General features: G+C 48.0%; 1 protein-coding gene, 1 long non-coding RNA gene, 1 other non-coding gene and 1 pseudogene across 6 annotated transcripts; 2 read left to right on the forward strand and 2 right to left on the reverse strand.

Moving 5' to 3' along the window:
• The first annotated feature begins 281 nt into the window (after positions 1 to 281).
• LOC136479355 (spermidine hydroxycinnamoyl transferase-like) lies at positions 282 to 4,449 on the forward strand (annotated as a pseudogene).
• Positions 4,450 to 8,416: 3,967 nt separating this feature from the next.
• LOC136484576 (small nucleolar RNA Z247) lies at positions 8,417 to 8,549 on the reverse strand. The gene has a single exon (XR_010766087.1). It is a non-coding gene; the product is annotated as a small nucleolar RNA Z247 (small nucleolar RNA).
• A 5,734-nt stretch (positions 8,550 to 14,283) lies between these two features.
• On the forward strand, positions 14,284 to 17,546 carry LOC136483491 (BAHD acyltransferase DCR-like). The gene is made up of 3 exons (XM_066480574.1): positions 14,284 to 14,969; positions 15,108 to 15,344; positions 16,584 to 17,546. The coding sequence occupies exons 1-3, from the start codon at positions 14,478 to 14,480 to the stop codon at positions 17,271 to 17,273; spliced, it is 1,419 nt and encodes a 472-aa protein (XP_066336671.1). The 5' UTR covers positions 14,284 to 14,477; the 3' UTR covers positions 17,274 to 17,546.
• LOC136483493 (uncharacterized) lies at positions 17,086 to 25,328 on the reverse strand. 4 transcript variants are annotated; one of them, XR_010765462.1, is made up of 5 exons: positions 25,150 to 25,328; positions 24,411 to 24,555; positions 22,421 to 23,387; positions 22,195 to 22,332; positions 17,086 to 17,217 (listed from the first exon to the last, which is right to left on the reverse strand). It is a non-coding gene; the product is annotated as an uncharacterized lncRNA (long non-coding RNA). The 4 variants fall into 4 exon arrangements; XR_010765461.1 differs by having other exon boundaries at positions 24,677 to 25,328; XR_010765460.1 differs by having other exon boundaries at positions 22,421 to 22,541; positions 23,063 to 23,387; positions 24,411 to 25,328.

Raw genomic sequence — 25,328 nt, forward strand, 5'->3', positions numbered from 1 at the left:
TATTTTTGCTTCCATAATTGCGATCATGACTAGTGCAACAGGAGAACACAGTACCAGTGAAAAGAGCCACCCCTGATTAGAAACAAACATTTCAGGATCCTTCCTGATGCTAAGACAGTAAGACGGCCAAAACAAGCAAACAGGGTCAGTCGTCATGATGTGATCTGTGATTAGGTAGCCGGTCAGTCGTCGGGCACGATTTTTAGGCAGCAAGCAAGCTAGCTCGATTGTGCTTTATTTGGAGCCTCTAGCTAGCAGTCGTAGCTACTCGTCGTTGAAGCATGCCACCGCCCGCCGTGCGCACGATGAGGCGCGCCACCAGCACCGTCGTCCCGCTTGCCTCCGGGCGCCGCCGCGTGCCGCTGTCCCCACTAGACGCGCGCTGCCACCCGTCTGCCACGTCTACCTCTTCCCCGCTGCTGCTCAGGTCGCCTTCTCGGACGTCGTCCGCGCGCTCAGCTCCTCCCTCGCAGCGGTCCTCTCAGCGTTCCACCCGTTAGCCGGCGAGGTCGCCTACTCGCCGGAGCTGGGCACGGTCTCCATCGTCTGCAGCGACGACACCGGCGTTGCGTTCCTCGAGTCGGAGACCGTTCTCGACTTCGCCAGGCTCGTCGTGGGCCTGGACGATGACGCACTTCCGCAGCTCGTGCCGGATATCCGCCGGGAGGAGCTCCCGGCGCCGGTGTTTGCAGCGCAGGTATGTTCTGTATGCCCTGTAGCCGACGCCGGTGTTTGAGGCCGAGTAAGCTCCAAACAGAACATCCCGTGTGTGGCGGGTGACGGAGTTTGTGGGAGGGAGCGGGGGGATAGCGCTAGCTAGGGGTGGCCCTGAACCACGCCGCCATGCATGGACGGGATCGGCTTCTTTCGGTTCATGGAGATGTGGGCCGCGTCGGGGGTGGCTGCCAGCTCGCATGGCCATGGAACGGAGCCGCAGCCGCTCCATGACCGTAGGTTGGTTCGCTTCGACGGCGACGAGGAGTTGGCCAGCAGGCTGTTGCGGCAGGTGGCGCCGGACTTGCCCAGGGTGAGGTCACGCCTAAACCAAACATATTTGTATATATATACTAGTTTTCTGACATTGTTCCTGCGCTTCACGTGCCCGAAAATGGCAACAGCTTTGGTCAACGGCTAGCAACTTTATAAGACTGTCTCCAATAACGCGACCTATCCCCAAAATTGTGTCGTGCACAGTGTTTTGACCGCGAAAAACAAGCTCCAACGGAGTAGGCAAACACAGCACGCATTTTGCGTCGGAGGCGACGCGGAAGGCAAAAAAACGTCCTCCCTCCGCGTCTTTGCGTCTCCGCCAGGCCCACCACCACGAGCACCACGAGGAAGGGGACGACCGGAGCTCAACACGGCGGCCTCGCGGCAGCTCCGCCTCGCCGCGGCCAGCATCGAGGGGGGCTCCGCATCGCCGTCCCAGATCCGCGCCGCGCCCCCACCGCCGACCCGGATCTGGGGAGGGCCACCATGGCCGGGTGCCTTGCCCGCTCGCAGGCGCGAGATGAGAGAGGCGCGCTGCAGCACCGTCGCCATGTCCGCCGCCGCAGGAGGATGCGCGCCGCCGGTGCGGAGAGGAGCCGCCCGCCTTGGCTGCCTTGCCGGATCTGGACCCGCTCCCCTGCCGCCGGTGATGAGCAGCGTCGCGTGGGGGCGGAGGTGCTCGCTGGCGCTCGCCCAGTGCTCGCCGGAACGCCGGACGCGAGCTCCGCCGGGGGCGAGCTCCGTCGGGCGCGAGCTCCGTCGGGGAAGAAGAAGGAGAGGGAGGGGGGCCGGATCCGGGCGCGGACGCGAGCTCCGCCGAGCCGCGGGCGCGAGCTCCGCCGCACCGTGGGGGCGAGCTCCGCCAGGCGCGAGCTCCGCCGGACGCGAGCTCCGCCGGGGGTGAGCTCCGTCGAGCGCGAGCTCCGTTGGGGAAGAAGAATGAGAGGGAGGGGGCCGGATCCGGGCGCGGACACAAGCTCCGCCGAGCCGCGGGCGCGAGCTCCGCCGCGCGCGGGCGCGAGCTCGGCCGGGCCGCGGGGGCGAGCTCCGCCAGGCGCGAGCTCCGCCGGACGCGAGCTCCGCCGGGGGCGAGCTCCGTCGGGCGCGAGCTCGGCCGGGGGAGGAGGCCCCGTCCCCGCGCCGCGCTCCTGGGCGCGAGATCTGCCGGCGTCGGGGACGGCCTGCACGGCCGCGGGGTTGGACGGGGTGCTCAGGGCGGCGCTCCTGGGCGCGGCCGCGTGGATTTGGGTCTGCCTGTCTGTTGGAGCGGAGATATGTAGGTCGCGACGTTTTTTTACTGTAGACGACCTATAACAGCGAAATGGGTATCGTATTTGGGTCCCTTCGTTGGAGTCAGTCTAAGGGCATCCGCAATGGGTGGCTGATAGCTCTAAGTATTTTTTTATATATTTTAATAAAAAAGAGAAAAAAAAAACTTGCTCTTATTAAGAGTCAGGCTCATACATATATTTTAAAAACATATGAGATTGTCACGTGGACTTAATTATACTATGAGTCATTGCTAAAAGCTAACACTATAAAAAATATCGGCTCAGAGCTGATAACTGACTTTTGGGTGCCTTGCCTATAGTGTCGTAAAATATCGATGCTTTGAAATAGGAGAGAAGTTGGAAGCATCGAGCTGTTTATTGCAGCTATCTCGATGGGGGCTTCCTCCACGCTGAGTTCGGTCACATGCATGCACATGAGAGATGAAAGCGGCGCTGTTTTTTCAGTCGGCTCTCCGTGATGCCTGCGCATTGCAGCTTGTCTCGAGTTCTTTACCGATGCTGAGTTCCTGTATTTGGTTTTGGACATATACTGTGGCTAGTTTTAGGTACTATAGGGAGTACAGAGTTCAAGGCAAAGAACAGAAGAACTAAAAGTACTTATGTTTCATCACATCTCTATCACACCAGCTTAAATAAATATATAACAGCTACACATACTCTAGTACCACTATAGTACAGTTCAAGACTATTATTTTTATCATAGAGACCGTAGCTAACATAGGGTCTATTCGGTACAGCTCAGCTTCATTAATGAAGTTGTTTTTGGCTTTGGCTCTAGAAGTACCTTTATTGGTGGAGTTGAATTTGCTTTAGTGAATCGTTTAGCAAAATAGCTTCTTACGATAGACAAAAGATATGAAATGACCAAAAAGCCCCCCCCCCCCCCTCTTTTTTCCTTTTTTCTCTTTCCTAATTCTTTCACGGTTTCACTTTCTTCCTTATCCATTTAGCCAGCCTCCCCTCTCGCCCGAGGCCCGAGCTCGTCTCCCTAGCCCCCGCTCAATCTCTAAACTCTGGCCTTGGTGGATCTCCGTGCCCAAGCGCCAGCCGAGCTCGCACCTATCACCGCAAAAAGGGTTGCACTCCGCACGACCCGGCGAGGCTACTTTCACCCAACGCGGCTCCCCCATCCCCCTCTCCCACCTCGCCCGGCGCCACTGACGACTCCGCGCACGCGCACCCCTGGCTGTCGTCGCCCCTCCATGAGCCGACCACCGTCGCAAATCTACCCAAGGCCACACGGGGCGGGGCGGGGGGGGGGGGGGGTGGCACTAGTGTGTGATGAAGTTGGACGAAGCTGATTTTCTCATCTTTATCCCATACCCCACGCTTGTGAGACCGGATTTGGTAGGGCTTCATCGGTGAAGCTCTATCAAAAGTGCCCATTTGGAGCTAGCCAGAAAACAGCTTCAGAAGCTGCCCATGAATCCCTACCAAACAGGGGCTTTGGCGCGTTTCATTGACACCATTGACTTACCGAGGCATCATGTCCAGATTGACTTACCAAACGGGCCATAATCTAGTTAGTTCTCATCTCCTCGCAACTCCGCTAAAGTCAGAGGTGCTCCGTGGCGGGGTGTGATACTGATTGGCAATAACCATGTTCAATGATCGTCTCTTCTAGGACGGTGTCATTTTTCCTTGCAGATGTGTGTTGTGACTTTGAGGTTTATAGACTGATCCATTACAAGGAGTCAAAGCAGCTCGGCTATGGTGACTTGCAGTGGGCTACATCATTTTGGGTTAATTGTTTTAGCCATGCCGGCGATGCTAGGGTTTTTGCTGGTTTTCTTTTTAATTAACTATATATACAAGTATAAAGTTTTTAGATCTGTTTTTCTTATAAATAAACTACTAGATTATTTTAGCTGAAGAAAAAAAGTTTCTTATCTCCTGTTTGCTAGGAAAAGAATTCTATACAAACGTGATGTACGCATATGTACGCATATTGTGCCGAAGCAACAAGGTCCGACGCCCAAACTCATCCGGCGAACATACACGTTCTCCGCACACGCGCTGCGGCGTCTGAAGCAGCGGCTCACAGCGGCGTCTGAAGCCACGAGCTATATATTGAGTGAGATCTGTGGCAAATAATCGAGGGGAGTAGTGATGCACGGCCGGCGAAAGGCTCTACGCCGGGCACAGCCGTGCCGTGTGTAAAGTTGGAAGAAACGTGGCTGCCTATCTTGACTCACCACGGTTACATGTTATGTATATATAAGAGTACAGGAGCGCAGGAGATTGCCTTGCGCTATAATCCAAGATTGGAGATCTAACCGGAGTACGACTTAATTAAGGTAACTCTAAACATGGAAGCGCATGTCCTAGAATATCTCCAATCATAGATAACGAGACCGTGTGCACCACGCTTACATTATACATGGACAACACGTTTCACACTATGGAATATAACTCTAATTCTAACATCCTCCCTCAATCCAAGCTTCTCTTGCGACGAAGATTGAGATTGCTCTTAAACAGCTCATACTTGCCAACAGAGAGTGCTTTGGTGAAGCCATCAGCTAACTGATCTTTGGTAGATATAAACCGAACCTGTAGCTGTTTCTTAAACACTCTTTCTCGGACAAAATGAAAATCTATCTCAATATGTTTTGTCCTTGCATGGAACACCGGATTGGCAGATAAATATGTTGCACCTAAGTTATCACACCATAGAATTGGCGCCTGAGATAACTTGACACCAAGTTCTCCCAAAAGTGACTCGAGCCAGATCAATTCGGCGGTTGCATTAGCCAATGATTTATACTCTGCCTCTGTACTGGACCTTGAGACAGTAGCTTGTTTCCTTGCACTCCAAGATATAAGATTTGGTCCTATGAATATAGCAAATCCTCCAGTTGACCTCCTATCATCAACATTACCAGCCCAATCCGCATCGGAAAAAGCACTCAAACGTAAAGAACTTGACCGTGCAATAAACAAGCTTGTGTCTGAGGTGTATTGAACATACCGAAGTATTCGCTTAACAGCTGTAAAATGAGTACTTGTTGGACTATGTAAAAACTGGCACACCTTATTTACTGAGAAAGCCAAATCTGGTCGAGTAATAGTAAGATATTGGAGCGCACCAACAATGCTCCTGTATCTTGTACTGTCTTCTGCACTGAGGGGCGTCCCATCCTGACTTGATAAACGTTCAGTCACAGCAAGAGGAGTAGGCACGCCTTTACACTTCTTAATGCCTACCCGTGTTAGGATCTCATTAGCATACTTCTCCTGTGACAATTGTAGTCCACGGTTATCTCTAGCCACTTCAATTCCCAGAAAATAGTGCAAATCACCAAGATCTTTCAAGGCAAAGTCTTCTCTCAAATCACTAAGCAGAGCCTTAACAGCATCACTTGATGAGCTTGTCACAATGATATCATCAACATAAATAAGCATGTAAATTGTAATTCCAGATTTATTATATATAAATAGAGATGTATCAGATTTGGAAGCCTTGAATCCAAGCTTCACAAGTTTGGAGCTAAGTCTTGCATACCATGCTCTTGGAGCTTGTTTTAGGCCATATATTGCCTTGTCAAGTCGACATACCAGCTGAGGTTTACTTGGGTCTTCAAAACCAGGCGGTTGTCGCATATATACTTCCTCTTCCAGAACACCATGCAAAAACGCGTTCTGTACATCCAATTGTTTTAAACACCAATTTCTGGATACAGCAATTGACAGAACCAACCGCACTGTAGCAATCTTGACCACAGGACTAAACGTATCCTCATAATCAATTCCATATCGTTGTTTGAATCCTTTTGCCACCAAACGAGCTTTGTATCTATCAATCGAACCATCAGCTTTCCTTTTGATTTTATAAACCCATTTGCAGTCAATAAGATTACTGCCCTTCTCTGCTTCAACGAGATGCCATGTCTTATTTTTTATCAAGGCTGAGTATTCTTCGGTCATGGCTTGTTTCCACTTGGGATCATTTAAAGCCTCATGAAAACGAGTAGGTTCTCCCGTTGCACAATAGTTCAGCCATCGAACCGTACCATCCGTGAAAATCTTAGGTTTTACAATGCCGGATGTTGAGCGTGTACGATGATGAGCAGGAGGTGCTTCAGTTGTGACCGCTGGAGAGGATTGTGAAGATGCACCAGATCCTTGTGCGTTCGAAAATCTGCCGTTATCAGGTGCCGCCGTCGCGATTTGCGACGCAGGTGCCGGTGCAGGCCCAGAGGGGAGCCCCCCATGCGTCGAAGGGCCATCAGACGCAGGCGAATCTGCCTCGATGGGTGCACTGGAAACCTGGTCAGGAACCGGCTGCAGGGCAGGAGAATCTGCTCTGGGATCGGAGCTCAGATCATTGGCACCCAACGGATCCGTGTGCTGCATTTGAAAAACATCAGGGGCGACGTCTTCTGGATAATTTTCCATCCCTGGATCCTGCACACAAGCTGAGTCTTCAACAGATATATTAGTATCATTAGCAATGCAATCTACACCCCCTGAATTTAAAAGGTGACTAGGCAGGAGATTTATTTCTTGACGAAGACGGGGTCCAGCATTTGGGTGAAGCTTGGAAAAGGGAAAAACATCTTCGTCAAAAATAACATCACGAGAGATATAGATACGACCTGAATCAAGATCCAAACATTTGTAACCCTTATGCAGTGTGCTATAGCCAAGAAAAACACACTGGATGGAACGAAATGCTAACTTATGAGCATTGTATGGTCTTAGGTTAGGCCAACACGCGCAGCCAAAAACACGGAGGAAGGAATAATCTGGTTTCTCATGCAGTAGACGCTCATGTGGTGTATCAAAATTGAGAATTTTACTTGGAAGCATATTAATAAGATGGGCTGCGGTTAAGAAGGCATGACCCCAATATTTTAGGGGCATGCCGGCATTGGCTAGAAGAGCTAGACCGACCTCCACAATATGACGGTGTTTTCTTTCTGCTATTCCATTCTGTTGATGGGCATGAGGACAAGAAACATGGTGGATAATGCCAATGCGGCGGAAAAAGGAATGAAGCTTCTCATATTCACCTCCCCAATCTGATTGAACGGTTTTAATCTTCCTCTCAAATTTCCTCTCAACCAATTGTTGAAATTCTTGGAAAACTTGCAACACATCAGATTTTTTCTTGATAAGGTAGATCCATGTAAATTTACTAAAATCGTCAATGAAGCTCACATAATATGTATATTGACCCATGGATATAGGAGCAGGCCCCCAAACATCTGATGCAATTAACTCCAAAGGATGGGTAGAAACACTAGTAGATACAGAGTAGGGTAATTGATGACTTTTAGCCATCTGACACGAGTTACACACTGACTCAAGATGTTTAGTACTAACACAAGGGAGATTATTTGAACTAATGACCTTCTCAACTATAGGAAACGCCGGATGACCAAGCCGATTATGCCATTTATTTGTAGATGGTCTACTGACTCCAAAAGCTTGCTTAATGGGTGCTTCTACCGAGATAGGATAAAGGCCGCCATAGGATCTACCTTGCTGCAGGATTCTCTTCGTTTCCCGATCCTTGATAAGAAAGAAGTTAGGATGAAATTCAACAAAGATATCATTATCTCGAGTGAGCTTATGGACAGAAAGGAGATCTTTCTTTATGGAAGGAACATGAAGCACTTTATTTAAGTGGAGATCTTTATCAGGGGTATGTAAAATTGCATGGCCAATGTTACTAATTTTCATACCTGCGCCGCTGGCGGTGTGGATCTTATCTTGGCCTTGATACTGATCATGCATTGTCATCTTTTCAAGCGCCCCGGTAACATGTTCCGAGGCTCCACTATCCACATACCAGTTTGTGTCATAGCTGTATGCAGTATTTGCTGCACCAACTGTCTTCTGATAGTTGCTATCTTCTTCATATCGATACCAGCAGCGGTTAGCCAAGTGACCCCCTTTCTTGCATATCTGACAGATTGGATCATCATTACTTTGACCTTGTTTAGGTGCATTGCCTCTTCCTGAATTTGGAGCACCACGACCGCCTCCACGGCCTGGATTTGAGCGCCCACGACCACGGTTGTTGTCACGGCCGCGTCCTCCAGAATTTCTTCCAGAACCTCGACCACGTCCTACCATGTTGGCCGAAGATTGGAACTGCCCGTTCTCTTGGAACATCTCCATACGCTGATCAAAGATGAGTAGCTGCGAATATAACTCACTCAAGGAAAGGTCACGACCAAGCATGGAAGTGACAAAAGGGTTGTAGTCAAAATCAAGTCCATTAAGGACAAAGTGAATCATCTCATCATCATCCACAACTTTCCCAACAGCGGCAAGTTCATCTTTGTATGAACACATCTTGGTAAAATAAGCAGCAGATGACATGTTACCCTTCTTTGTAGTAGACAGGAGGACACGAAGATTTGCAACCCGTGCCTTTGATTGTGCAGCAAACATCTTCTCCAGAACTCCCCACGCTTCTGCCGCCGTGGTTGCTGAAGCCACCGGCGCAAGTGCTTCGGGGGAGAGAGAATTCAGCAGATAGCTCAGAACCTGCTGATCGTTCTTCATCCAGGAGCTATACTCCGAATTATGGATCATCACCTTCTTACCATCGTCTTGATCAGCTTCTAGATTCTTGGGTGGTTTTGGGGTGGTTCCATCTAGGAACCCCATAAGCTCTGCTCCTCTAACAGCCGGAAGGAACTGCGCCCTCCAGAGGAGATAGTTGTCTCGCTTGAGCTTCTCGGAGACTTTGCCGAAGGGCGATGGCGTCGTGCTTGAGGAGGCCATGGTCGTCGGCGTCGGTCCCTGATCGAAACAGGGCTCAGATCTTGCGCGTCCCTGATCGATACAGGGCTCGTGGCGATCTTGAGTCGACGATCTTCAAGTCGGCGACTTTGGATGTACTATTGGAAGAGAGGCTCTGATTACCATGTAAAGTTGGAAGAAACGTGGCTGCCTATCTTGACTCACCACGGTTACATGTTATGTATATATAAGAGTACAGGAGCGCAGGAGATTGCCTTGCGCTATAATCCAAGATTGGAGATCTAACCGGAGTACGACTTAATTAAGGTAACTCTAAACATGGAAGCGCATGTCCTAGAATATCTCCAATCATAGATAACGAGACCGTGTGCACCACGCTTACATTATACATGGACAACACGTTTCACACTATGGAATATAACTCTAATTCTAACACCGTGCTCCAGGGCAGTAGTGTGGCCGAGATTGACGGGGACATATATAACACCTACAGATACAACAACCATTGGTTATAAGGTGAGCTCCTTCCTACATTTACATAATGATAAAAATAGGAATTGGTTACCTACATAATATTGGTATTTCAAATGTGTTTAGAAATAATGATGATGATGATAGAGAATGGATATGCCATGAACAAGACCAATCGCAAAGTGCAAGTCCATTGGCTATGTCACCCTTCTATGCGTCTCCTCTGCCTCTGAACCGGCAGTAGTGAGGTATGCTGTACTAGTGTGAAATACATCACCGTTAGTTCTCACATAACCGGCGATGAAATTCACGATGGTGATCAAACTTTTTGTGGTAGTGACAACCTTCCACATTGGCTATGGCCCTCTTTGGGAGGGCTCCCTCTGGCTCCGGCTCCATGCTACAGTGCCAGAGGAGCCAGAGCCGGAGGAGCTAGAAAATGTGGCTTCTTCGGGCTCCTAGTTCATTTCACGAGGAGAGAGAAAAACGGCTCTCTGCTACAGTAGCTAGTTTAGAGGAGCCGAAGCCCTTAGAAGCCTTGCCAAATAGGCTCTATGTATGAAGCACACGTATATCATGATGCCAATATCACTAGTACAGAAACGGGCTTTACTCCCGGTTGGGAAACCCCTTCAGTCCCGATTTCCCAACCGGGAGCACGAATCCGGGACTAAAGGGCCCCTCCTTTAGGCCCGGGACTAAAGGTTTCAGTCCCGGTTGGTATTATCAACCGGGACTAAAGGTTTTCTTCTTTTGTTTCTATTTTTTTTATGATTCGTTCGCATTCTACGCTGCTACCGTTTTTTTTTTGATGATTCGTTCGCATTCTACGCTGTTACCGGGTTTCTATTTTCTTTTTCTTTTTCTTTTCTATTGATGATTCGTTTGCATTCTACGCTGCTAGCGGGACTTTCTATTTTCTTTTTTTTTGTTTCTATTTTCCTTTGATGATTGCTTTCGAATACGCATTCTACGCTGCTAGAATATACGTAACATTTTGTACAAACTAAAGTATAAGGATGCAGCGGTACGATCCTATAGACCAGATCCGTTTCAAGTAAAGTCGTGCTGCATGGCTCCAGAGCTGAGCTTTTAAGTTAGCTTTAACTCTTCTGAGCAAGCGAGGTGGTGCTAATAAGTGGGACTGGCCAGCAATTCCAGCATATTGCGTACTGGGCCGCTCCATTCTGGTATATGCTCTCTCCTATGTGTGGGCTTCAGGTCGAGCCGGCCCATCGAGACAGCAACCGGGACTAAAGCTAATGCAGCCTTTAGTCTCGGTTCTAACAGCGAACAGGGCGTTTAAAGCTTGTCGCCGAATAAACTCAAAAGTGCATGCATGTAGATGTACTAGACCACATGACCAGACAAATCGCGCCCACAATAAACTCATCAACTACCCATACCATACATACATGACACCAACAGGCAATGTACATATGCGACATCCGGATGGATGGACGGCATGCATCACGTACTAGCTCTTGCGTTGTCCACAGGGTGCAATATACGGACTTGCACCCCTGCTGTGTCCGACGGATCGAACAAGAGCATGGCCACGGCAAAGCAGGAAGGGTGACGGTGCATGGAGCACAACACAGCAAGGTGCAGTAGCTAGTGTACAGATCACATCCCTGTTTCCGACGTGGTGACTGATGATCATCCATTGGATGGAATGGTGATGGGCTTTTTGGATGGATGCATGGGTCCGGGTCGTCGTCGTCTCTTGTTGCCATGCGACGCGAATAAGCTGGAAGAAAGGCTGTAGTACGGCGGAAGCTCCGGTAGTGTCAGGTCAGGTCAGGCTCAGGCGACGCAGTTGAGGCCCACGCAGCCCATCCACATGCTCAATCGGTTGGAGACCTTTAGTCCCGGTGGGAGACAGCAACCGGGACTAAAGGTCCCTTTCTATTCCCGGACGGAGCCTCCAGCCGAGAGTAGACTTTTACTCCCGGTTGGAGGGACCAACCGGGAGTAAAAGTTAACCTTTAGTCCCGATTGGTAGCTCCAATCGGGACTAAAGGTCCCCTGCAGCAAAAGCCTGCCGCAGTAGCCGTTGGGCAGGGACCTTTAGTCCCGATTGAAGCTACCAACCGGGACTAAAGGTTTCTCTAGTCCCGGGCGCGAAAAATACCGGGACTACAGCTAAATTTCGAAGTGGATCAAAGGTCGTTTCTCTACTAGTGTATTGATCAAGGGACAAAATAATCTGGCAATGACATCAACTTGTAATTAGGACTATTGGTCGATGATCTACTGAAAATGTTGACCGACGCTTTTGAGGTGAGGGACGAGGGGGGGGGAAAAAAAGAGGAACGCTTCAAGGTGAAAGGATTACTTCTCACTACGTCACTCAGTTTGTGATAAAAAGGACTAAATTATCCGTAGGGGAATGTACTTTTTTGGTTACGGAATTAGATAGGTGCAAAAACGGAAATTAGCTTGTATTATCGAAGAATCCCACACATATAAATACTGTACTATTTGTACAGTGTCGCACAGGTGACTGAGAATTTGGCTTTTTGTCGAATCGTTCATCATTATTTCACCATGATAGTTGAGTGAGGTCAAGCCAACAATGTTTGCTACTAGTTTGTTCTAGGGTGGGTTATTTGCATATTTCACATATAGGAGAACAATGTAATGCTTCACTAGCGACCAGGCCAGTGAAAGCGACATCTTGTGCTTCGCTGGGGACCACACGCCGCTCACGTGCTCCGCTGGTCGCGCGCTAGTCCTGTCCAATTAAGAGCGAGACTAAACTCGATCACTGCAAGTCAAGCAATTTTAATTATAATTATAATAAGGATCAGCCCTATATTACTCCGTTGAGTCTAGGGATATACAAATACAACAATAAATGAATAACTCGAGGCAGGTTCATGTGAATCTGACTTTGGGCTATGCGTCTCTTGCATCCTGAAGGAGTCACAGAGAGAGAGCGCGCGCGCGCGCTCTGATAGCGTTCCCAGCAACGAGAGATGGAGGCCCTGCGGTCTTTCTGAAGGAAGAAGAAGGCTCCTGTAGCAGGGAAGCACAACTCAACTCTGCTTTGAAGAGAAAATCACAGCCATGGTACGTGACTCGAAACTACCTTTATCTGTCGCAGCGAAAATGCAGTCTGTGTTTTTTTTTTTGAGGGTTTTTAAGGTAGAACTCAATGATACTACTTTCGTTATGAGCTTTCCTTTTTTTCATTTTATTTAGAAAGCATCGCTTCCTGAGGTGTTACCAGCACACACCTACACGGAGCTCTCTTTATCTTTAACGAGTCATTTCACTCGGTACCAGTGTTTTTTCCCTCTTCTTATTTTGGACAATTGGGTTTCTGGTTATGGTTGATTGGTACCGCAATCCAATTGAGCAGATCCAAAAATGTTGTTAGTTGTTGTAGGGAATCATGGATCGTTCTAGGTCCAAAGATATGACCCAAGAGGAGAGGGGTGAATTGGATCACTAAAATTTTCAGATCTCTAACTTAAAACTACACGAAATAAACAAAGTTTATCTATAATCTCTACTTGCCTAAACTCACAGAGAGTTTCCCACCTAGAGCCAATCCTACTTGCCTAAACTACACGAAATAAACAAAGTTTATCTATAATCTCTACTTGTCTGATTATTTTGAAAATTTGTAGGATTTATTTGCTTTTCTAGCATATCTAATAAGAGTTAATATGGAGACTCTATCAAAACCTCTAATCAGTAACAATAAGATAAGATAGTCATATAAAAGATAAGACAGACCGTTGCTTTATTTGCTTCGCCATATTATATTCGGGTGCCAAAATAAGTACTCCTTCTGCCCCAAAATAAGTGTCGTTCTCATTTTCGAGGAATGAAATCTTTTTAACTTTGACCAAAAGTATACAAGAAAATATTAATATTTATAGTACATAATTAGTATCATTAGATAGATCGTTAAATTTATTTTCATAATAAACTTATTTGGATATATAAGTATTGCTAATATTTCGTACAAACCTAGTCAAATTTAACAAAGTTTAACAGCACAAACAGCATAGCGACACTTATTTTGGGACGGAGGAAGCAGCATATAGGTCATAGTTGACAACTGCTATTTTCACTTGAAACAAAAGGAAAAAGTCTATTTTGTCTTCCTCAACCGTCGCAAAAGCCAGTTTTGCCTCCCTGAACTAGAAAATCGGACATAAGTCCCCCCATCTTTTCAAACCGGACATATGACCTCCCTGGTTGTTTCACTAGGTGTTTTTTCTCTTTTTCTTTTATATTTATTTCGGCTGAATCTTTGAAAAAATCATAGTAAATTATAGAAAAATCATAAAATAAAAAATTGAATTTTGTTGGACTCCACATGAGTAGATCTACACAGTAAACCTATGATATGGTATGTTTTAGTACAAAATTTTTGCTCTAACTTTTGATCTCTGTTTTTCTATGATTAATTCATAGATGCAGTTTCTATGGTCCTATTATGGTGGACTAATCACTGTATGCCTTAGATGTAGTAAAATTTCCATGCTTGTTGGATCGTGTATGACTGAGTTATAGACTTGATTAGGCCACCTCTTGGATCATTGTATGCGAAACAAAGCTACAAAAGGCTTGGGCAGCAGCCGTGTGTTGGGCTTGGGCCGGACTGGGCCGCAAGACAATGCAGCTGCGAAGGAAGTGGAACCACCACCACTTGCACTTGCTCACCGTGACGTAGCTTCGGCCGACGTCAGAGCATCCGGTTCCTCTTTAGCGTGGCCTGTCGTCATGAGATGGATAGTACAATATATAATGATCACAAGAGTCAAGAAAACGTGATCACATATTTGGCCCGGTGATGGTCAGCATCAGACATCAGGTGTGTGTGCACGCGTGCGATTAGAATTTAATTTACCTATATATCTGCAGACTGATCACATCCCGCAACAACAAGCTCGATCGTGCTTTTATTTGGAATTGCACGGAGCCTCCAATTAAAGGCATGATGAAAAGCTTCTCGATCAAATCCTTGAGCTGCTGAACCTGAACATGCCGCCCGCCGTGCGCGCGAGGCGCGCCAGCACCGTCGTCCCGCTTCCCTCCGCCGCCGCCGGCACGCCGAGGGAACGGCGCCGCGTCGACGTCGACGTCGTCGTGCCGCTCTCCCCCTTGGACACGCGCTGGGCGGCGCTGCCACCCGTGTGCCACGTCTTCCTCTTCCCCGCTGCTGCTGCTCATCGACAGCAAGTCCCCTTCCCGGACGTCGTCCGCGGCCTCAGGTCCTCCCTCGCAGCGGTCCTCCCAGCGTTCCACACGCTAGCCGGCGAGCTCGCCTACTCGCCGGAGCTGGGCACGGTCACCATCGTCTGCGGTGAGGATGCCGGCGTCGCGTTCGTCGAGGCGGAGACAGACCTCGACCTCGCCAGCCTTGTCGGCGTCGAGGACGACGATGGCGCGGTGGATCTGGACGTCGACGCGCTTCCGCAGCTTGTGCCGGATATCCGCCGGGAGGAGCTCCCGGCGCCGATGTTCGCGGCGCAGGTATGTGTATCGTATGTATGTATGTATGTATGTACACGTGACCGACGTATGCCCTGTAGCCGAGCTCCGACCGTGGCTTCCTAAGCTTAAGTAGAATGTCCCCGCCATGGCCCCCATGTGCTGTGCTGTGCTGTGCAGGTGACGGAATTCGTCGGAGGAATCGCGTTAGGGGTGGCCTTGAACCACGTCGCCACGGACGGGATCGGCTTCCTTCGGTTCATGGAGATGTGGGCCGCGTCGGCCGTGGCTGCCGGTGCCACCAGCTCTGGTTGGACTTGGACGGAGCCCCTACATGACCGGAGGTTCGTACGCTTCGACGGCGACCAGGAGTTGGCCCGCAGGTTGTTGTGGCAGGCGGCGCCGGACTTGCCCAGGGTGAGTTTACTACCTTTCCGTGGCAACGAACTTATCTGCTGTTTGGTTGGTTCCAAAGTAAGGGAAACGTAAATGAATTAGTTCAAACGTATATCATCCCGCCGGTAACGCCCGGAGCTTATTATCATTTACGTTTGCGTTACATTTCTCCGCACCAAACAAACAATTGTTACATACATCATTACACAAGAAATGTCCTCACCTGTTTAAGTATTTGTAGATTGACTATCAAATATGAACACCGGTGGTCGATCTGGTGAACTTGCTCTAAGGCATCAGTCAGTTCTCATCTTCTGGCAACTTTGCCAAAGTCTTGGATCTCCTGTGTTGTAGGGTGCGACATAGCTTGGCAACGATGATGCGGCGGTCTTTTTAAGACGGTGTCAGTTTCCATTGCAGGTGTTTATTGTGACTTTGAGGCCCTGTTTGTTTGGGCTTTTTGCCGGCTCCTGTTAGCCAGAAGCTGAGACAAACAGTCCGGCTTTTGAGCTAGCTTTTAGAAAGGCGGAAAACCTGGTTTTTGAGTAAATAAATGAAGTAAAAGCTGAAAAGCATCGCTGAGAGTAACTTGTCTGGCTTCTGGTCTACTGATAAGCTGAATATTACGAAAGCCAATGATAAAAAACCAACAGCTAAAACCTCAAAAGGTGTAGTTCAAACAAACCGACTCTAAGGCTTGGACTTTGATCCATTGTAAAGAAGTCGAAGTTGCTTGGCTATAATGTTGAGCTTGGCAACGATGACTTAAGGCGGACTCATTTTGGGTTAATCATTTCGGTTTAATTAACCATTGACCATAATAGTTGTGTCAACTCTTTTGTTAAAAACTGGATGAACTCTTTTTCGTTTTTGAGAAGGTGAACTCTTTTCTCCCTTAATTGAAAGTCAGAACTCCTCGCAGTCCCAGTTGTGTTAAGAAAAAAAAAAGTTTCTTTATCTCCTGCTTGCTAACAGCTTCAAAGAAGGATCCAAAGCTAGCAGACTGAATTGAACACTGTTGTGACAGTAGTTCTGTACTTCTATTCAAAACATATGTGCAGCTGTTTTTTTCCTTTTCCTTTTTATTAGGGCCTGTTTGGATCTTATGAATTGAAACTAGAAAAGTGCTTTCCATTTTATTATTAGATCGTTTTCTCGTTCCTCTCAAATCCTGGGAACTATATAAACAGAGCCTCAGGGTTTTTTTAGATTAAGAGGTGAAAGTGAATATTTTGAACATATTTGATGTATACCCTTCAGATTGTGCCGAAGCAACAAGGTCCGACGCCGCAACGCCCGCTCCTACTCAGCCGGCGAACATTCACGTTCTCCGCACACGCGCTGCGGCGTCTGAAGCAGCGGCTCACCGCCACCGGACCCGGAGTCGTCGTCGGAGCGGCGCCATCCACCTTCGCCACGCTGGCAGCGCACGTCTGGGTCAGCTTCGCGCTCGCCAGCGGCTTCACCGACGCGGCCCCGGTGTTCGCCGTCTTCCTCGCCGGCTGCCGCGCCCACATGTCGCCGCGGGTGCCGGACGCCTACGCCGGCAACTGCGTCGTCTCGTGCGTGGTGGCGCTGAGTGGGGCGGAGCTCACGGGGGCAGACGGGCCGGCGCTTGCGTTCCTGACCATCAGGGACGCTGTGGCGGAGGTGAAGCGTGATCCGCTTGCCGGCAGCGGCAGCTGGATCACCAGGTTCAGAGCCGCGCCGCCCGGCCGCAAGGTCGTCCTAGCGGGGTCGCCGTGGTTCCCGGCGTACGCGGTGGATTTCGGGTTCGGGAGGCCGGTCAGGGTGGAGAGGGCGTCCTTGGAGCAGGACGGCGCCATGGCTATCTTCGCTGGGAGGGAGGCTGGCTCGGTGCAGGCGTCCGTGGCCGTCGCAGCGGGAAAGATGCCTGCGTTCCACAGGATGTTCGAAGTCAAGTGTGGCAGTAATAACTCGAGACTTTGAGCACGGAAGGAACTCAAGTATGCTATGCTGAAAATGCCTGAAATACCGTACTCTCTTCGTTCCAAATTATAAATCGCTTTGATTTTTTAGCACCCATTTTGCTATCCATCTAGTCTAGATAAATAATATGTCTAAATACATAGTAAAATGGATGAACCAAAAAAGTCAAAACGACTTACCTCTGTTTCAGAATGCAAAACATGGTACAAAATATAGAAAACAAACATATGGTTTTTTAATATAATGGACACACCTCTTGCATTTTAGAATCTATATATGGATATTGTAATGGGCATGAATATTATTTCGAGCATATGACCATGTCCATTGATATTGCCAACAACAATACATTATCTATCCCTAGGACCCCTCGCGTCGTCTCTCTCGGCGACTCGAGGGGCGACGCCTCCACCGCCGGCACAGCGCCTCTCCTGGCTAGCTCGGCCGCCGCCGCCGCGGCTCCCCGGCAACAACGGCCGTGGTGGCGACGGCCAACGGGCGGTGCCCAACAAAGCAGCCACCCGTGTGCTTCACCTTCCTCCACGACAACTCTTCTTTCCAACTTCAAATTTTTCTCGATCTGTTCTTACTCCATCCAGATCCCTGCTTCTAAGGGCCGGATCCGTACTTTTGGGGACAGGATCTATGGTGTGCGACGCGGCAACGCAACTCCCAACCGGCTCTGGCTCCGTGGTGGCCGCGGTGCATACGCGCGCCTTTCTGCGTCCTAGTCCGCAGCTCCGCGCGCTGCGTGGGAGGTAGTGGGCTGGGAGGCCTGGGCCTCGCCGCCACGGTGGTCTGCATGTTGATCCGGTGCGTGGACACCTGCGGGGTATCCAGCGAAGGGGAGTCGCCGGTCATGACCATGCCGGTTCTGGACTAGTGGAGCCGGCAGCCGTGGTGTCCGCTTGAGGGCTGACTCGGGGGGGGGGGGGGGGGGGGGGGGGGGGGGGTCGCTGCCTGCGCTTGCTCCCCCGACATGCACGGGCATGGAGGCCGCCTCCCGCTCTTCTACTGGCTCGCCGCGGCCAGCGAAGGCAAGACAACGATGCTTCAGGCTAGGCGAAGGGCAAGAAAACTGTACCTGGCTGAAATTGATACTTGTTCTGATCAGGCTGCTAAGTTGGAAAATCGGATGGAGCTGATAGTAACAGGGAGAGAAAATGAATTACATGTGAGGCTCTGAAGAAAAAACATGGAATGGGACCCTTGGAGCAGCATGTCAGTATCTCCATAAGAAAGTACATGAGGGCAATTGACACTTCACTAAGCAGTAGCAGGAATCTTGTCCTTTCTTTCTGCCCATCCAACTAGAATAAGAACTACAAACTCAATTCAAGACATGAAAGCGGACAACGAAGGTAGTCTCAGTGGTTGGAGTAGACCAGACACCTTCACCAAGAAGAAAAAAGAAAGCAGATAGAGGTGAGTGGTACCTGGGAGACCGGAGAAGAAATGTGGTCCTTGCAAAGGCCATTGTAGTCGGGAGTCAGGACTCTTGGGGTAACTAAGACAACATCTATGTGAAGCAATACATGGGACAAAACGAAGTCAGTTGCAGGTAATGGCACCTGGGAGGTGGGAGCTGGCTCTGCATGGAACATGAGATGAATATGGATTAGTACTGCTGGGCCACTAAATGGGGCAAGAAGTCAGATGGGAGCGAAAGAAGACAAATGTGGATCAAGACTCTTCCTGGGGTAACAACGCCTAAATCGAGCAATGCTTGGATTGCTGACGTGGGAGATGGAGGATCGCATGCTTAATAAATCTTATGCAAGCTCCAGTGGGGGCGATGATCAAGGTTCAAAAGAACCTGCTGTTACCAAGAAAGGTGAGATGAAGGCTGATGAGCATTCGAACCATAGAATCTGGCCCCTTGAATTCAGGGGAACCAAATGAAGTTCCTGAAGGGTCATTCATAGAGGATCCCGACGTCCCTTACACTGAACTGGGCTGTTATAGGCCCACTAAAACATACTGCAACCAAATGAAAAATAATAACTTGTTGAGATTGGGGTGTTCCAAACAAAAGGAAATTTGTTCTGGCTAAAGCTTGGTCTGTATAAATCAGAAAAAAAAACTAAATGTTCCAACTTCCAACACATTCCTCTTCCTGCTTTCAGTGCGGCAGCGACGGGCGTTCGACTCGCGTAGGCGCGGCCATAGCAGCCGGAAGGACGGGCTGGGCTGGTGGCGGCGCTCCTCAGTCCTCGCGCACGTCAGATGGTGTCGCGGCAATCCATCCGGTGGGCCCCAGGGCGAGACGAAAGCGGAAGCTGCGCAAAAGGCCCAAAAAGAACCAAGGAGGATTCGGCCCACGCAGAGAATGTGTTCAGCGGGCCGACTTGGTTGCCGCCTGCTGAGGCCCAAGCCCAGAAAAGTCCCCCTTCGTTCTGCCATGGCTAGCTGCTATAGGCGCGGCCGTTGGCGTTGGCGACCTCGCGTCGTGCCAACAACCGCCATTGTTTCCACGACATTTCTATCAGGGCGGGGGGCATCCTTGTGACAAGCGCCCAGGTGCTCCAGGTTAGGGTTCTGCTCCATTCCTTGGGTTCCTTACGTATCGCCTGCGTGAGTAATAACCCCATTCGCCCCGCTTTACCTTCCCGTTGATCTTGAATTCTTTATCCGCGTCTGGCTTTTGTGTGTTCCCCTCCTGATTTTTGGCTGCTTTGCGGACGGTTAATTCGTATAACAATGGCTTTGGATGCTCACGCCAACACGAAGGAATATGATCAAAACGAAGCACGAGCATATGAATTAACCGTCCGCAAAGCAGCAAAAAATCAGGAGGGGAACACACAAAAGCCAAACGCAGATAAAGAATTCAAGATCAAAGGGAAGTAAAGCGGGGCGAATAGGGTTATTACTCACGCATGCGATACAGAAGGAACCCAAGGAATGGAGCAGAACCCTAACCTGGAGCAGCTGGGCGCTTGTCACGAGGATGCCCCCCGCCCTGATAGAAATGCTGTGGAAACAAAGGCGGTTGTCGGCACGGCGCGAGGTCGCCAACGCCAACGGTCGCGCCTATAGCAGCTAGCCGTGGCAGAACGAAGGGGGACTTTTCTGGGCTTGGGCCTCAGCAGGCGGCAACCAAGTCGGCCCGCTGAACACATTCTCTGCGTGGGCCGAATCCTCCTTGGTTCTTTTTTTGGGCCTTTTGCGCAGCTTCCGCTTTCGTCTCGCCCTGGGGCCCACCGGATGGATTGCCGCGACACCATCTGCCGTGCGCGAGGACTGAGGAGCGCCGCCACCAGCCCAGCCCGTCCTTCCGGCTGCTATGGCCGCGCCTACGCGAGTCAAACGCCCGTCGCTGCCGCACTGAAAGCAGGAAGAGGAATGTGTTGGAAGTTAGAACATTTAGTTTTTTTTTCTAATTTATACAGACCAAGCTTTAGCCAGAACAAATTTCCTTTTGTTTGGAACACCCCAATCTCAACAAGTTATTATTTTTCATTTGGTTGCAGTATGTTTTAGTGGGCCTATAACAGCCCAGTTCAGTGTAAGGGACGTCGGGATCCTCTATGAATGACCCTTCAGGAACTTCATTTGGTTCCCCTGAATTCAAGGGGCCAGATTCTATGGTTCGAATGCTCATCAGCCTTCATCTCACCTTTCTTGGTAACAGCAGGTTCTTTTGAACCTTGATCATCGCCCCCACTGGAGCTTGCATAAGATTTATTAAGCATGCGATCCTCCATCTCCCACGTCAGCAATCCAAACATTGCTCGATTTAGGCGTTGTTACCCCAGGAAGAGTCTTGATCCACATTTGTCTTCTTTCGCTCCCATCTGACTTCTTGCCCCATTTAGTGGCCCAGCAGTACTGATCCATATTCATCTCATGTTCCATGCAGAGCCAGCTCCCACCTCCCAGGTGCCATTACCTACAACTGACTTCGTTTTGTCCCATGTATTGCTTCACATAGATGTTGTCTTGTCTAATAGTTACCTCAAGAGTCCTGACTCCTGACTACAATCGCCTTTGCAAGGACCACATTTCTTCTCCGGTCTCCCAGGTACCACTCACCTCTATCTGCTTTCCTTTTTCTTCTTGGTGAAGGTGTCTGGTCTACTCCAACCACTGAGACTACCTTCGTTGTCCGCTTTCATGTCTTGAATTGAGTTTGTAGTTCTTATTCTAGTTGGATGGGCAGAAAGAAAGGACAAGATTCCTGCTACTGCTTAGTGAAGTGTCAATTGCCCTCATGTACTTTCTTATGGAGATACTGACATGCTGCTCCAAGGGTCCCATTCCATGTTTTTTCTTCAGAGCCTCACATGTAATTCATTTTCTCTCCCTCTTACTATCAGCTCCATCCGATTCCAACTTAGCAGCCTGATCAGAACAAGTATCAATTTGAGCTAGGCACAGTTTTCTTACCCTTCGCCTTTTTTTGCATCGAGTCTCACCAATCAGCGGAATTGTTCTCCACCATTGCAGGCCTGTCCCAACATGAATGGGTGATTTTGCATTTGTTGCAGCTGTATTACTCCAGCTCAATCACCAGAATCATTCACAGCATTTGCATTTTGTTTTGAACTCAAGTTAATCTTCATGCTATCATGAGCTGCTCAATGTCTTGCTTTTCGAGCTCAAAGGTTGCCTTAACAAGGGTACATTCCAGCTCAGGAGATGAACACCCATCTTCAACCAACATCTCTTCTACAATGGAGCCAACATCATCCAAGCACGTGTACCTTGCCTTTTGTTGGTCGGTCCTCACCAAGAGTGAGAAATCATATATGCCATACAAATATATTAAAACACAGAAGTAACATTACATTTGGTTCAACCATATCAAGCAGCAGCAGAGCTTTCTAGGGACATCTAGAAAGCCTAGGACCCAACAAGATATGGGCCCAAGCTTTTCCAATGAAAATAATAAGCTCAGGTGGGCAGAAGACCAGGTTACCTGATTTGTTGTTCCAGATAATCTGAAAAGATGATCCAGTAACAATTGCAGCATGCTTGCCCAATGAGCATGATGGAACCACACAGCCGAATGGATCAGAATCACTTTTCTTTTGCCTTCTCAACGTCTCATAGAGGTCTACAGAAAGATATCTATTTGAGACCAACATATCAACGAAATGTATGAAATAACCAAAACGAATGAGATACTTCAGATGTCAACTTACAAACAAAGTGGGCTCTGAATGTACAGTTGCCTCATAGCCACTAGTGCTGATCCCATTCAAGTTTGTCACATGTGCCCCTTAAGAACTCACTAAGCAATTTTTTTCTATTTATGGAAAGCTTCTGCACATATAAGCAAGAATGAGAAAATCGGTATAAGTGGACAGTGATGCAAACCCTATCAGACAAAAGCTTGCACCACAATAAGCAATATAACACTTAAGAAAACCAGATGTAGAATAAAATGGCAGTGAAAATTATCTCAGAAGTAAGAATATCTAGCCTACTACGACCAACTAGAATAGCTAGACACTGACCCTAAACAAGGCAAGATCGAGTAAGCAAGGAATGTCCCTGTGACTCTGGTACCGCTGCAACCAAACTTCTCAACTTGACCATTAATATTAAAAAAAATGTCTAAATGATAGGCCAGTGGCCACACAAAAAACTACACCAATAGATTTCTCTATAAAGTTTTTCCCTGACATACTGTAAATAAAAAAATCTGCATTCTGCTGGCCATTCACTTGAGAAAACATGGCTTTTCTGTAAATATATATCCACAGAAAAAAAAACGGTAGTCATAGTATTATATACAATGTTTCAAGCTTTTACTGAAAAACACAGGGAGTAGGATGGCAAACCTGCACAGCTTTATCAATGGCGCATGTCAAGAAGTTTGATCAATTAATACCATATAAGAGATGGAATTTCGTGTGTACAATGAGGTCAAGAACAGGAATGCAGGCATCCATTGTTCTCTCGGCATCACCATAGCTTAAAATTTCATCTTTTTCAACAATGAGTCTAATCCTTGCTTACCCACAGATGCCTTTGCATGCTCTTTACCCAAGAGGCTACACCTGATTCAACTTAGATAAATTTAGCCTCTTGAATGCAAAGGCCAGCTACAGAGCAAATGAACACCAAAGGGTTGAGCTGAAAGCTGTTCTCTTCATTGAAGAACACCTAAGTAGTCAGTAGACTCGTTAGTGGGTTGATAAGAGAGCACCTATAATTTCAAAGGTAATTTTACGACAACAAAATAAGTAGAATCCTATGTTTTAATCACAGCTATAAAATTAATGAGACCCTGAAAATAGTAGACGTCAGTAGTTTTCCCATAAAATCGAAGGTGCTATGGAATGAATACCGGTACTATATATGCCTCTGAGCATCATACGATGAATATAGAGTAAGATTGTCTATTGTTCACAGGAAAACGGAATGTATCTATTACATAAATGTATGTGTATGAATCTAACCAAAATATACACATGTACAGTGTATCTGAGTAATTTGCATTTATTCAGTGATGTCAGAATTCACTATATCTAGAGATATTATGCATGTAACATACTACACTGCATTCCTCAGTGAGGTAAGAATTCACCATATCTAGAGATATTATGCATGTAACAAACAGATTATAGTTTACCAAAGCATGGAGCAAAGAAGCCCGCAATAACATAGGAAGGTAAAAGACGCGTAAACATTCAACAGATTCCGCAAAGAGAGAGTTTGGAGGCCATAATACCATGTCCTGACAAAGGAAAATGTGTTTCTGTTACCCAATAATCTAGATGACCAAAGTTAGTTAGTTTTGCCTGCTGCCCTAACCATTTTATGGACTGAAACTCAAGATATATACCAAAATTCGGAATTAGAAATGGGGTCATACGCCCATATGCAAAGAAATAAAGATCCTTGGTAAATCAGAAACTATGCCACTTCAACCAAGACAGTTTTTGCCAAAGGATATGAAACCATAGTTCATTTTCTATTAATCGTGACACGGGAACAGAAATATTGAACCATGATCCACCACAAAATCTTTCTACTTTATATATGAGCCACAGTGCCAGTATAAATTAGTCTCAGACGGTCATTCAATAAGATAAGAAAAATGGGATTCCATTTGAACAAGATTAAGTGCAATTCGAAGATCGAGCAAATGAAGTTTCAGTTAAAGACGCCGAGTTGGTCTTATACCTTTTTATAACTGTATCCAGAAGAACCAGGCAGGCAGAACTGCTATCACGTCCATTGCCCCTCAACAGATTCAAACCATAAAGTGTTGTCATTGCATAAACAGAACTGAGACATGGAACCTTATGTAGCTGTCCACCGATGGCTCCTGTGTTAATTAATTTGGTATGTGAAATGCATTTACAGCTCGGCTACTAATTCACAACAATGCCACGTGTTCAGGGATGTCCAGAAGCAGAACAATAGTGTTGGAATTCATCAGTACTCACATCATGGAGCCAATAAGGAGCTCTCGGTAAATAATCCATTCCCTGAAAATTAATCTTGCATATCCAAAGTTGGTCTTGTAACGGCATAGTCTAAGGGGGGTGTTTGGATCAAGGACTAATTTTTAGTTCGGATCACATCAGATATTTGGATACCAATTAGGAGGACTAAACATGAGCTAACTATAAAACTAAATGCATAAGCCGGGGCTAATTCATGAGACAAATCTATTAAGCCTAATTAATCCATGATTAGCACATGTTTATGTAGCACCGCATTGCCAAATCATTGACTAATTAGGCATAATGGATTCGTCTCGCAACACCCCCTAAGCTAAACTTCGGCCATCTAATCCGGCGTCACAAGCAACACGAAGCGATCAATCCTGCTAGCACCATTCTCAAGTCTTTTAGCAGTCCACCGACCCACCCAAAAAAAAGAAATTCTCTAACAAACACCCATTAAAAAAACTCACACGAAAAAGGTACCGCCCCATCGACATGGCGCCACGCCGCCGCCCACTGTCGCGCCGTCTCCCTCCTGCCAGCCGCCGCAGCCTGCGGCTAAACCCTAGCCCGCGGCGGATGAGAAGGAACGTTTTGCTCCATCTCGGAGAAGCCAAGAAAGCGATGTGCGTTGCACGAGAGAGAGGGA

The sequence above is a fragment of the Miscanthus floridulus genome, chromosome 9 (genome assembly GCF_019320115.1).
Source record: "Miscanthus floridulus cultivar M001 chromosome 9, ASM1932011v1, whole genome shotgun sequence".
NCBI classification, from domain to species: Eukaryota; Viridiplantae; Streptophyta; class Magnoliopsida; order Poales; family Poaceae; genus Miscanthus; species Miscanthus floridulus.